The sequence below is a fragment of the Prionailurus viverrinus genome, chromosome D1, assembly GCF_022837055.1.
Source record: "Prionailurus viverrinus isolate Anna chromosome D1, UM_Priviv_1.0, whole genome shotgun sequence".
NCBI lineage: Eukaryota > Metazoa > Chordata > Mammalia > Carnivora > Felidae > Prionailurus > Prionailurus viverrinus.
The window spans coordinates 67,023,322-67,038,277 of record NC_062570.1 but is presented as its reverse complement, the minus strand read 5'-3'; the positions used below and the strand labels follow the sequence as shown (position 1 = coordinate 67,038,277).

General features: G+C 36.9%; 2 protein-coding genes across 4 annotated transcripts in view; one reads left to right on the top strand and one right to left on the bottom strand.

Moving 5' to 3' along the window:
* The window catches only part of SBF2 (SET binding factor 2), a 501,522-nt gene that overhangs the window by 42,671 nt on the left and 443,895 nt on the right, over window positions 1–14,956 (top strand). The window lies entirely within an intron of this gene.
* Window positions 452–922, bottom strand: LOC125176152 (10 kDa heat shock protein, mitochondrial-like). Its single transcript, XM_047877113.1, is given in 2 exon segments — window positions 452–671; window positions 674–922. Coding segments are annotated over 2 exon segments (306 nt in total). The 5' UTR covers window positions 849–922; the 3' UTR covers window positions 452–540.

Here is a 14,956-nt window from a genome sequence, read left to right as displayed (position 1 = left end):
GCCTCTACCTCTTCCTCCTCTTCACTCATTTTGCCCATAACCCCACCTGCTTTTCCTCTGGCAATCATTGGTTTGAAGGAGAATTATTTTTATTTTATTTTTTTGTAATTTTTAAAATTTATTCATTTTGAGAGTGGGAGTGAGAGCAGAGAGGGGTAGAGAGAGAGAGGGAGAGAGAGAGAATCCCAAGCAGACTCTGTACTGTCAGCACAAAGCCCAATGCAGGGCTTGAACTCACAAACCACAAGATCATGACCTGAGCTGAAATCAAGAGTCAGACGCTTAACTGACTGAGCCACCCTGGCACCCTGAAGGAGAATTATTTTTATAATAAAGAGGATAAAAGGGCTATTGTTCTTTTATAGTTACTTATATTTATTATGTAAGATTTCCATGTTTATTGTAAATTTATTAAAAAAAATTTGAGGGGATACCATTAGTTTATTATAAAAGACATGAGAATTATTTACATGATGAAAGATTTCACAACTTCACTGGAATGGGCAGCTTCACTTCATGCCATTTCAATAATGATTTATTTCAGTCTACATACCTTCCAAGAATGTCACCATCTCTAAATAAGAAATAATCCTTGTCATCTAGAACTACTTTGGTGCCTCCGTATTCTGGGAGAAGAACTTTATCTCCAACTTTCACACTGACTGGTTGATCTCTCCACCCTTTCCTTTAGAGCCTGATCCAACAGCTACTACTGTTGCTTGCAAAACTTTTCCTTGAGATTTTTCTGGAAGCATAATGCCTCCTTTGGTTACAGTTTCAGCTGCACTCCTTTCAACTAAAACTCTGTCAAAGAGGGGAAGAAACTTCCTAAACGCTTGTCCTGCCATGACTCTGGCCGCTGCAGTTCCTACTCTGCTCTGGAGTTGCCGCGGCTGCAGTGAGACCCGCAGTCTGACCCCCAGGCCACGTGAACGTGGGAAAAGCTCCATGTTTATTGTAAATTTAAAAGACAGACCTGTATGGGAAGAAACACACCACCCATATTTATGCCACTCAGGTATAACTATTACTGATATTTTCTTGTGCACCCTCCCAGAATTCTTTTGAGCATAATGTATATATATGCAGCATATTTTTTATAAAAAAGGGATGAAACTGCTATTCAGTAGTTTCTTCTTTTTCTCAGAAGTTAATTTCCTCAGAATATGTTCTAAAGTTTTCCATGTTGGTAAATGGAGACTGCACCATCTTTTAAAAAGCTTTTATTAAATTACAGCATGTATTGGGGCGCCTGGGTGGCTCAGTGGGTTGAGCATCCGACTTCAGCTCAGGTCACGATCTCACGGTCCGTGAGTTCGAGCCCCGCGTCGAGCTCTGGGCTGATGGCCCAGGGCCTGGAGCCTGCTTCCGATTCTGTGTCTCCCTCTCTCTCTGCTCCTCCCCCGTTCATGCTCTGTCTCTCTCTGTCTCAAAAATAAATAAACGTTAAAAAAAAAAAATTAAAAAAAAATTACAGCATGTATGCACGAGAGTATGCAAACTGCACAGCTCAGTAAATAATCTTCAAAATGAATATACTCATATAAACACCACTCAATTTAAGAAATAGACCATTATTAGTACCCTAGAAGCCCTAATTATGCTCTTTTCCAATCATTAACCCTTCCTCCTCTCCAGAGATACACTGTTCTGATTTCTAATTCCATAGATTACTCTAGCCTGTGTTTGTACTTCATATGTATATGAATATAGTAAATATGAATATGGTAAATATTCTTTTGTTTCTTCTGTCACTCAACATTATATTTTGAGGTTCATCTATGTTGTATGCAGTTGTGGTTTTTTATTGTTGTGTAGTATTCCAGTTTATGAACAAACCACAATGCATTTATCCATTCTACTATTGATAGACTTTGAGTTATTTGTAGTTTATTCTGTTTACCACTATACATACATAGTGCACATAGTTTTGTGCCTGGCAGATAAAAGGCATTCAATAAGTGTTTATTGAATTTAAGAATGAAATGTCTCACATTTCTTTATGATTACTACTGAATGTTCTCCAAGTTATAAAATGTTAGTAATATACTTTTAGCTTCTTCCTGCTAGTGCAAAGACCTTGGAATACTTTAACACCATTTATCCCTCCTGACTTGTATGCTGCTATTATAGTTTAGTTTTGTTTAAAATTTAAATCCTGTAGGGGTGCCTGGGTGGCTCAGTCGGTCGAGTATCTGACTCTTGATTTTGGCTCAGGTCACAGTCCCAGGGTTGTGGGATTGAGCCCTGCATCAGGCTCTGCTCTGAGCTTGGGGAATGCCTTAGATTCTTTCTCTCTCTCCCTCTACCCCCTTCCCTCCCCACTCCAAAATAAAATAAAATTTTAAAAGATTAAAAAAAGATTTAAGCCATATAGAACAGTCAGTATTCATTTAGGTTTACTTACAATTTATTCTTTCTGTTACTCCTTTTTTTTTCCCCCTTCCTGCTTCTTTAAAGACTTCATCTGGCATAAATTTTCTTCTGCTTGAAGCAAACTTTATTTGTAATAGTGCCAAAGTAGGAGCAAGCCAAATGTCTTTAATCAGATGAATGTATAAACAAATTGAGGTATATCCATATATACAGTCGAATACTACTCAGCAATAAAAAGGAACAAACTATTTTTATTATTTTTATTAAAAATTTTTTTTTAACTTTATTTTCAGGGGGAGGGAGAGAACGAGTGGGGGAGGAGCAGAGAGAGAGAGAGAGAGAGAGAGAGAGAGAGAGAATCCCAAACAGGCTCTGCACTGTCAGCACAGAGCCCAATGTGGGGCTTGATTTCATGAAACATGAGATCATGACCTAGTGATGAGCCGAAATTAAAAGTTAGACACTTAACCGACTGAGCCACCCAGGTGCCCCACAAACATTTTATTTTATTTTATTTTATTTTATTTTATTTTTTAACTTCTATTTGTTTTTAATGTTTATTATTGAGAGAGAGAGAGAGAGAATGCATGCATGCATGAGTAGGGGAGGGGGAGAGAGAGAGAGGGAGACTGAGGATCTGAAGTGGGCTCTGTGCTGACAGTAGAGAGCCCGAAGCAGGGCTCAAACCCAAGAACCATGAGATCATGACCTGAGCTGAAGTTGGATGCTTAAGCAACTGAGCCTCTTAGTTGCCCCCAAAAGGAACAAACTATTGTTATACACAATCACATAAAAGAGTCTCAAAATAATTATACTGAGTTTTCTTTGTGGGAATTTTTTTTTTTTATGTTTTTATTTATTTTTGAGACAGAGACAGAGCATGAGCAGGGGAGGGGCAGAGAGAGAGGGAGACACAGAATCTGAAGCAGCTCCAGGCTCCGAGCGGTCCACACAGAGCCCGACACGGGGCTCGAACTCACGGATTGTGAGATCATGACCTGAACTGAAGTTGGATGCTTAACCAACTGAGCCACCCAGGTGCCCCTCTTTGTGGGAATTCTAAGAATGCTCTGTTCTTGTTTGAAAGTGTTTATTTCACATTATGCTTGAAAGATATTTTTTCAGGGAATAGAATTCTATTAGTTATTATCATTCAGCAGTTTGAGGATGTGTTTCTGTTGTGTTTTGGTTTCTATTATTTTTATTGAAGGTAGAAAACAGTCTAATTTTTTTTTCCATGAAGGTAATCTGTTTCCTTCCTCTAGTTGCTTTAAGCATTTTTTTCCCTTTGTCTTTGTCTTTGAACGTAGTATGATTTTCTTTGTACTTACTTGCTGGAATTTCATTGGGCTTCTTGTATCTCTATCATGATGATTAAAATCATTTTTTAAGAATTTTAAGCCATTATCACTTTGCATGTTCTTCTGTCCCATTTTCTTCCTCCTTTTGGAATTTTTGATTTTCCCACTATACCCTCCTCTGTCTCTTGCACCCTTCCTTTTGTTTTTGTTATATTTTATCCTTTTGTCTCTTTGTGTTTTATTCTGCATATTTTCTTTTGATCTATATTCTGAGCTGCTGTTAATCCCACCCACGGAATTCTTAATTTTGGTTAATTGTATGCTCCAATATTAGATTATTTATTTGGTTCTTTGATAATTTTGTCACTTATGCCTTTTATTTCCTTGAACACATTTAGCATGTTTTTTTTTTCAGGTTTATTGAGATACAATTGATGTAAAATAAACTGCACATCTTTAAAATGTGCAGTGTGATGAGTTTTGATATGTATGATCATCACCACAATCAACATAATCATAATCATTACTCCTGTAAGTTTCATGTGTCTTTATAATTCTTGCCTCCTATTGCTTTCACCCCTGCTATTCCCTGTCCCTAAGTAACCACTGATCTGCTTTCTGTTGCTACAAATTACTTGTATTTTTGGAAATGTACAGTATGTACTTTTTGGGGAACTTCTTTCACTTTGAATAATTATTTTGAGACTCATCCATGTGGCTGTGTGTATTAAACAGTTTCTTTTTATTGCTGAGTATTCTGTTGTATGTATATATCTAAGTTTGTTGATCCATTTATCTATTGAAGGACATTTCGGTTGTTTCTGGTTTTTGGCTATTACAATAAATAAAGGTGCTAAGGAACATTCTTATATAGGTCTATGCATGGGCATAAGGCATGGATATTTTTTAGTCTGTTTCTGATAACTGTATTTTCTGGATCCCTGTCGGGGAATCTATTGTTGCTTTAAAAAAGATCTTTCTGGATCTTTCTCAGATCTTTCTGAGCCTGGGTGGCTCAATTGGTTAAGCATCTGACTTCGGCTTAGGTCATAATCTCACGGTTTGTGAGTCTGAGCCCCACATCGGTCTCTGTTTTGACAGTTCAGAGCCTAGAGTCTGCTTCGGATTCTGTCTCCTTGTCTCTTTGCCCTTTCCCCGCTCCCTGCTCGCACTGTCTCTCTCTCTCTCTCTCTCTCTCAAAAATAAAAAATAAACATCAAAAAAACAACTAAAAACTCTTTCCTTTTATGCCTAGTCATATTTGACTTATATTGGATGTTATGAATAGAAAAGTTATAGAGATAACTTAAGGTTTAAGTGTAAACATTTATGGTTGCTTCTAGCAGGCGACTAGAGACACTAGTGATTCTGTATCACCTTAATTCAGTTTTAAGTACTGAGATGATTACAGGATGATACAAGAGAAACTGCATAAGTCTGCCAGTTGATTTTTCAGCAGAAACTTTTCAGGCCAGAAGGGAGTGGCATGATATATTCAGAGTGCTGAAAGGGAAAAAACCTACAAGCAAGAACACTCTGCTCAGCAAGATTATCCTTCAGAATAGAAGGAGAGATAAAGAATTTCCCAAACAAAAGTTAAAGAAATTTATCATCACTAAATCAGCCTTTCAGGAAATGTTAAAGGGAATTCTTTAAGTGTAAAGAAAAGGCCATAAGAAGGAAGAAAATTACAAAAGGAAAAAATGTCACAGGTAAAAGCAATTGTATTAAAGGTAGTAAATTAATTACTTATAAAGCCAGTATGGTGGTTAAAACACAAAAGTAGTAAAATCAGTTATGTCCACAAAAATTACCCAAGGGATACACAAAATAAAAAGATGTAAAATATGACATCATCTACATAAAACATTGGAGAAGAGAGTAATAATTTAGTGCTTTTAGGATGTGTTCAAATGTAAGTGACAGTCAACTAAATAGAGACCACTGTGCACTTAAGATGTTATATACTAACCAAGTGGTAACCAAAATCAAAAACTTGTAATACATACACAAAAAATAAAGAGAATGGAAGGGCGCTTCGCTGGCTTAGTTAGTGGAGCATGACTCTTGATCTCAGGGTTGTGAGTTTGGAGTCACAAGTTCAAGCCCTACTTTGGGGAGAGTTTAATTAAAAAAAAAAAAAGAGAGAGAGAGAATGGAATCCAAGCATAACACTAGAGAAAGCCATAAAACCACAAGGTGAGAGAGCAAGAGAAGAAGAAAGGAATACGGAAGAACTACAAAAACAACCAAAGAACAACTAATAAAATGGTAGTAAGTACATACCTATAAATAATTACTTTAAATGTAAATGGATTAGTGTTACACTCAAAAGACATAGGGTGACCAAATGGATAAAAAAACAAGACCCATCTAGATGTTGCCTACAAGAGACTAATTTCAGACTGAAAGACACATACAGAATGAAAGTAAAGGGATGGAAAAATATATACCATGCAAATGGAAGTGGGGGGAAAAAAAGGCCAGGGTAGCAATGCTTATCAGACAAAATAGGCTTCCTTCCTTCCTTCCTTCCTTCCTTCCTTCCTTCCTCCCTCCCTCCCTCCCTCCCTTCCTTCCTTTTAAATGTTTGTTTTTGAGAGGGGAGAGCTTGAGTGGGAGAGGTGCAGAGAGAGGGACAGAGGATCTGAAGCAGACTCCATGCTGACAGCAGATAGCCTGATGCAGAGCTTGAACTCATGAACTGTCAGATGCTCAACCCACTGAACCACCCAGGCACCCCCTTATTTATTTGGTTTTAATTTAAATCCCAGTTAGTTAATGTATAGTGTAGTAATTGTTTCAGGAGTGGAATTTAGTGATTTATCACTTACATAAAACACCCAGTGCTCATCCCAACTTAATTCCTGTCACTCAGCCCATCCCCCCCCACCAACTCCCCTCCAGCAACTTTCAGTTTGTTCTGATTTAAGAGCCTCTTATGGTTTGCCTCCCTCTCTGTTTTTATCTTATTTTTCCTTCCCTCCCTCTATGCTCATCTGTTTTGTTTCTTAAATTCCACATATGAGTGAAACCATATTATTTGTGTTTCTTTCACTGACTTACTTTGTTTAGTATAATACACTCTAGTTTCATCTACATTGTTGCAAATGGCAAGATTTCATTTTTTGATTGCCAGGTAATATTCAGTGTGTGTGTGTGTGTGTGTGTGTGTGTGTGTGTGTGTGTGTGTGTATGTATACACACACCCCACATCTTTATCCATTCATCAGTCAGTGGACATTTGGGCTCTTTCCATACTTTGGCTGTTGTCAATAGTGCTGCTATAAACATTGGGGTGCACGTTCCCCTTCGAATCAGCATTTTTGTATCCTTTGGATAAATACCCAGAAGTGCAATTGCTGGGTCATAGGGCCATTCTGCTTTTAATTTTTTGAGGAACCTTCATATTTTCCATAGTGGCTGCACCAGTTTGCATTCCTACCAACAGTGCAAAAGTGTTCCCTTTTCTCTGTATCCTCACCAACATCTGTTGTTTCCTGAGTTGTTAATTTTAGTCATTCTGACAGGTGTGAGGTGATATCTCATTGTGGTTTTGATTTGTATTTCCCTGATGATGGGTAGTCAGACAAAATAGACTTTAAAACAAAGACTGTAGCAAGAGACAAAGACACTACATAATGATAAAAGGACCAATCAAACAAGAGGATATAGTAATTGTAAATATCTATGCACTCAACATAGGAGCACCTGAATTTGTAAAGCAGTATTAAATAGGCATAAGGGAAGAAATTGACAGTAATACAATGATAGAAGGGGAGCTTAACACCTCACTTACATTAATGGATAGATCATCCAGACAGAAAATTAATGAAAACAGTGGCTTTGAATGACACATTTGACCAATAGACCTAACATATCTTTATATACAGAACATTCTATGCCCAAACAGCAAAATACACATTCTTTTCAAGTGCATGTGCAACATTCTTCAGGATAGATCACATGTTAGGCCACAAAACAAATCTCAGTAAATTTAAGAAGATTGAAGTTATGTCAGGCATCTTTTTGACAACAATAGCATGAAATTAGAAATAAGTTAAAAGAAAATCGTAAAAAAAAACATGTATAGGTCAAATAATATGCTGCTAAACAGCAAATGGGTCAACAAAGAAGTCAAAGAGGAAATTAAAAATACATGGAGACAAATGAAAATGAAAACAAATGGTTCAAAATCTTTGGGATGCAGCAAAAGCAGTTCTAAAATGTGTTTATAGTGATATAGGCCTACCTCAAGAAAAAGAAAAAATCTCTAACAACCTAAAGGAGCTAGAAAAAAGAACAAACAGAGCTCAAAAATAGTAGAGGGAAGGAAATAATAAAGATTAGAGTGGAAATAGATAGATAGATAGATAGATAGATAGATAGATAGATAGATAAAAAGAAAAGCTCAATGACATCAATCTTTTCTTTGAGACAAGTTGGTAAACCTTTGGTCAGACTCAGGAAGAAAAAAAGATAAATAAAATCAGAATTGAAGGTGGAGAAATGACAATTGACACCACAGAAATAGAAAGAATTATGAGAGTATTATGAAAAGTTATGTGTCAACAAATTGGACAACCTAGAATAAATAAATAAATTCCTAGCATACAATCTTCTAAAACGGAATCAGGAAGAGAGAGAAAATCTGAACAGATTGATTACTAGTAATAAAATTGAATCAGTAATAAAAGAACTTCCAACAAAGGAAAGTCCAGGATCAGATTGCTTTACAGGCAAACTCTACCAAACATTTAACGATGACTTAATACCTGTTCTCCTCAACGTGTTCCAAAAAACAGAAGAGAAAGGAAAACTTCCCAATTCATTCTATGAGGCCAGCATTACCCTAATAGCAAAACTGGTCAAAGACACTACAAAAAAAGAGAGGCCAATATTTCTGATGAACACAGATGCAAAAATCCTCAAAAATTATTAACAAACAAAATTCATGGATACATTTAAAAATTCATTTATGATCAAGTGGAATTTATTCCAGAGGTACAGTGGGTGGTTCAGTATTCACAAATTAATCCAATACTTCACATTAACAAGAGGAAAAACCATACGCTTATTTCAATAGATGCAGAAAAAGCATTTGGCAAAATACAGTATTTGTTCATGATAACAGCTTACAACAAAGTGGGTTTTAGAGGGAACATATCTCAAGGGTGAAAAACTGAAAGCTTCTAGTCTAAGATCAGGGACAAGACAAGGATGATCTCTCACCACTTTTATTCAGCCTAGTACTGGAAGTCGTGACTGCAGCAATTAGACAAGAAAAAGAAAGAAAACACATCCAGACTGGTAAGGAAGAAGTAAAACTCATTATTTGCAGATGACATGATACTTAATGTAGAAAACTCTAAAGACTTCATGAAAAAACTATTAGAACTGATAAATGAATTAAGTAAAGTTGTGGATACAAGATTAATACAAGATATTTGTTGCATCTCTATACACTAATAATGAAATAATGAAAGAGAAAACACTCCCACTTACAGTTGTACCATAAATAGTAAAATACATAGGAATATATTTAATTAAGGAGGTGAAAGACCTATACTCTGAAACCTGTAAGACATTGATGAACAAAATTGAAGATAACACAAAGTAATAGAAAGATATACCATCTTCTTGGGTTCAGATAATATTCTTAAAATATTTATACTACCCAAAGCAACCTACAGATTCAGTGCAATCCCTATCAAAATGCCAATAGCATTTTTCACAGAATGAGAACAAATAATACTAAAATTTGCATGGAACTATGAAAGACATCAAATATACAAAACAGTCTTGAGAATGAAGAACAAAACTGGAGGTATCATTCCAGATTTCAAGTTATACTACAAAGCTATAGTAATTAAAACAGTATGGTACTGGTGCAAAAATAGAAACATAGATCATTGGAACAGGATAGAGAGCTCAGAAGTAAACCCATACATGTATGGTAAATTAATCTATGATAAATAAGGTAAGACTATACAATGGGGAAAAGATAGTCTCTTCAATAAATGGCATTGGGAAAACTGGACAGCTACACGCAAAAGAATCAAACTGGACCACTTTCTTACACCTTACATAAAAATAAGCTCAAAATGGATTAAAGACCTAAATGTGAGACCTGAAACTATAAAACTCCAAAAAGAAAACATAAGCAAAATTCTTTTGGACATTGGCCTTAGCAACATATTTATGGATCTGTCTCCTCAGGCAAGACAAACAAAAGTGACAATACGCTATTGGATTACACCAAAATAAAAAAGCTTTTGTATAGCAAAGGAAACCATCAACAAAACAAAAAGGCAAGGTAGTGAATGGAGGGAGATATTTGCAAATAATATATCCAATAAAGTTTAGTATCAAAAAAATACCCAAAAAATTTATACAACTCAACACCAAAAAAACAAAAAATCCAATTAAAAAATGAGCAGAGGACCTCAGTAGACATTTTTTTTAAAAGAAGACATACAGATGATCAACAGACACATGAAAAGATGCTCAATATCATTAATTATCAGGGAAATGCAAATCAAAACCACAATGAAATACCACTTCATACCAGTCAGAATGGCTGGTATCAAAAGGACAAGAAATAACAGATGTTGAAGATATGGAGAAAAGGGAATCGTTGTGCACTGTTGGTGGGTGCTAACATTTGAGAAAAAGTATGGAGGTCTTTCAAAAAGTTAAAAAGAGAAATACCACACAACAAGGATGTCCACTGTCACCACTGTTAATTCATCATAGCACTGGAAGTCCTAGCCTCAGCAGTCAGACAACACAAAGAAATAAAAAGCATCCACATTGGCCAGGAGGAAGTCAAACTTTCACTCTTCACAGATGACATGATACTCTGTGTGGAAACCCCAAAAAGATTCTACCAGAAAACTGCTAGAACTGATCCATGAATTCAGCAAAGTTGCAGTATAAAATCAATGCACAGAAATCGGTTGCATTTTTATACACCAATAATGAAGCAGCAAAAAGAGAAATCAAGGAGTTGATCCTATTTACAATTGCATCAAAACCAATAAAATACCTAGGAATAAACCTAACCAAAGAAGTGTAAAATCTGTAGACTGAAAACTATAGAAAGTTTATGAAAGAAATTGAAGATACAAAAAAACAGAAATATAATCCATGCTCATGGATTGGAAGAACAAATATTAAAATATTGATACTACCCAAAGCAATCATACATATTCAATGCAATTCCAATCAAAATAACAACAGCATTCTTCACAGAGGTAGAACAAACAATCCTAAAATTTGTATGGAACCACAAAAGACCTCAAATAGCCAAAGCAATCCTGAAAAAGAAAACCAAAGCTGGAGGCATCAAAATTCCAGACTTCAAAATGTGTTATAAAGCTATAATCATCAAGACAGTATGGTATTGGCACAAAAACAGATCCTCAGATCAGTGGAACAGAATAGAGAACCCCGAAATGGACCCACAAACATATGGCCAACTAGTCTTTGACAAAGCAGGAAAGAATATCCAATGGAATAAAGACAGTCTCTTCAGCAAATGGTGTTAGGAAAACTGGACAGCAACATGCAGAAGAATGAACCTGGGCCAGTTTCTTACACCATACACAAAAATAAACTCAAAATGGATGAAATATTTAAGCATAAGACAGGAAGCCATCAAAATCGTCAAGGAGAAAGCAGGCAAAAACCTCTTTGACCTTGGTCGCAGCAACTTCCTACTCAACATGTCTCTGGAGTCAAGGGAAACAAAAGCAAAAATGAACTCTTGGGACCTCATCAAGATAAAAAACTTCTGCATGGTGAAGGAAACAATCAGCAAAACTAAAAAGCAACCGATGGAATGGGAGAAGATCATAATCCAGTGAAGAAATGGGCAAAAGACATGAATAGGCACTTTTCTAAAGAAGACATCCAGATGGCTAACAGACACATGAAAAAATTCTCAACATCACTCATCATCAGGGAAATACAAGTCAAAACCACAATGAGATGGCACCTCACAGCAGTCAAATGGCTAAAATTAACAACTCAGGTAATGACAGATGTTGGCGAGGATGTGGAGAAAGAGGAACCCTCTTGCACTGTTGGTGGGAATGCAAACTGGTACAGCCACTCTGGAAAACAGTACGGAGGTTCCTCAAAAACTTAAAAATGGAACTACTCTACAACCCAGCAATTGTACTACTAGGTATTTATCCAAGGGAAACAGGTGTGCTGTTTTGAAGGGGCACATGCACCCTAATGTTTATAGCAATGCTGTCGACAATAGCCAAAATACAGAAAGATCCCAAATGTCCATCGATGGATGAATGGATAAAGAAGATGTGATATATATAGAATGGAGTATTACTTGGCAATGAAAAGTAATGAAACCATACCATTTACAACAATGTGGATGGAACTAGAGTATATAATGCTAAGTGAAATTAGTCTGTCAGAGAAAGACAAATATGATATGACTTAAATCATGTGGAATTTAAGATACAAAACAGGTGAACATAAGGGAGGCAAAGCAAAAATAATATAAAAACAGGGAGGAGGTCAAAACACAAGAGACTCTTAAATACAGAGAACAAACTAAGGGTTGCTGGAGGGATTGTGGGTGGGGAGATGGGCTAAATGGGTAAGGGGCATTAAGGAAGATACTTGTTGGGATGAGTGCTGGGTGTTAATATGTAGGATGAATCACTGGATTTTACTCCTGAAATCATTATTGCACTATGTGCTAACTAACTTGGATGTAAATTAAAAAAAAAATAATAATAAAAAAATAGAAATATCATAGAGGGGTGCCTAGCTGGCCCAGTAGGTGGAGTGTGTGACTCTTGATCTTGGGGTTTTGATTTCGAGCTCTGCATTGTGTATAGAGGTTACTTTAAAATAAAATCTTTAAAAAAATACCATATGGGGGCGTCTGGGTGGCTTAGTTAAGCATCCAACTTCAGGTCAGGTCATGATCTCACAGTTTGTGGGTTTGAACCCTGTGGTGAGCTCTGTGCTGACAGCTTAGAGCCTGGAGCCTGCTTTGGATTCTGTGTCTCCCTCTCTCTCTCCCCGCCCCCCATGCTCTGTCTGTCTCTCTCTCAAAAATAAATAAACATTAAAAAAAATTTTTTTTAAATAACAGATCTTCTTGTGGGGGGGTGACTTAGTCCATTGAGCATCTGACTCTTGATTTTGGGTCAGGCCATGATCTCACCATTTCTGAGTTTGAGCCCCACATTGGGCTCTGCACTAACAGTGCAGATCCTGCTTAGAATTCTCTTTCTCCTTTCTCTCTGCGCCTCCCCTCCTCGAGAAAGTCGAGATAGAAGGAACATACTTAAATATGCCAACAAACATATGCCAACAAAGAGGACAACCTGGAAGAAATGGACAAATTCCTAAGCACCCACACACTTCCAAAACTCGAACAGGAAGAAATAGAAAACTTGAACAGACCCATAACCAGCAAAGAAATGGAATCAGTTATCAAAAATCTCCCAACAAATAAGAGTCCAGGACCAGATACCTTCCCAGGGGAATTCTACCAGACGTTTAAAGCAGAGATAATACCTATCCTTCTTAGGCTGTTCCAAAAAATAGGGAAGGAAAACTTCCAGACTCATTCTATGAAGCCAGCATTACTTTGATTCCCAAACCAGACAGAGACCCAGCAAAAAAACAGAACTACAGGCCAATATCCCTGATGAATATGGATGCAAAAATTCTCAGTAAGATACTAGCAAATCAAATTCAACAGCATATAAAAAGAATTATTCACCATGATGAAGTGGGATTGATTCCTGGGCTGCAGGGCTGGTTCAACATTTGCAAATCAATCGATGTGATACATCACATTAATGAAAGAAAAGATGATAACTATATGATCCTGCCAATCGATGCAGAAAAAGCATTTGACAAAATTCAGCATTCTTAATAAAAACCCTCGAGAAAGTTGGGATAGAAGGAACATACTTAAACATCATAAAGGCCATTTATGAGAAGCCCACAGCTAATATCATCCTCAATGGGGAAAAACTGAGAGCTTTCTCCCTGAGATTAGGAAGACGACAGGGATGTCCACTCTCACCGCTGTTGTTTAACATAGTGTTGGGGGGCGCCTGGGTGGCGCAGTCGGTTAAGCGTCCGACTTCAGCCAGGTCACAATCTCGCAGTCCGTGAGTTCGAGCCCTGCGTCGGGCTCTGGGCTGATGGCTCAGAGCCTGGAGCCTGTTTCCGATTCTGTGTCTCCCTCTCTCTCTGCCCCTCCCCCGTTCATGCTCTGTCTCTCTCTGTCCCAAAAATAAATAAACGTTGAAAAAAAAAAAAACTTCTTTAAAAAAAAAATAACATAGTGTTGGAAGTACTGGCATCAGCAATCAGACAACAAAAGGAAATCAAAGGCATCACAATTGGCAAAGATGAAGTCAAGCTTTCACTTTTTCCAGATGACATGATATTATACATGGAAAATCCGATAGACTCCACCAAAAGTCTGCTAGAACTGATACATGAATTCAACAAAGTTGCAGGATACAAAATTAATGTACAGAAATCAGTTTCATTCTAATACACTAATAATGAAGCAACAGAAAGGCAAATAAAGAAACTGATCCCATTCACAATTGCACCAAGAAGCATAAAATACCTAGGAATAAACCTAACCAAAGATGTAAAAGATCTGTATGCTGAGAACTATAGAAAGCTTATGAAGGAAATTGAAGAAGATATAAAGAAATGGAAAAACATTCCATGCTCATGGATTGGAAGAATAAATATTGTTAAAATATCAATACTACCCAAAGCTATCTACACATTCAATGCATTCCCAATCAAAATTGCACCAGCATTCTTCTTGAAGCTAGAACAAGCAATCCTAAAATTTGTATGGAACCACAAAAGACCCTGAATAGCCAAAGTAATTTTGAAGAAGAAGACCAAAGCCGGAGGCATCACAATCCCACACTTTAGCCTCTACTACAAAGCTGTAATCATCAAGACAGCATGGTATTGGCACAAAAACAGACACATAAACCAATGGAATAGAATAGAAACCCCAGAATTAGATCCACAAAAGTATGGCCAACTAATCTTTGACAAAGCAGGAAAGAATATCCAATGGAAAAAAGTCTCTTTAACAAATGGTGCTGGGAGGACTGGACAGCAACATGCAGAAGAATGAAACTAGACCACTTTCTTACATCATTCACAAATATAAACTCAAAGTGGATAAAGGACCTGAATGTGAGACAGGAAACCATCAAAACCCTAGAGGAGAAAGCAGGGAAAAACCA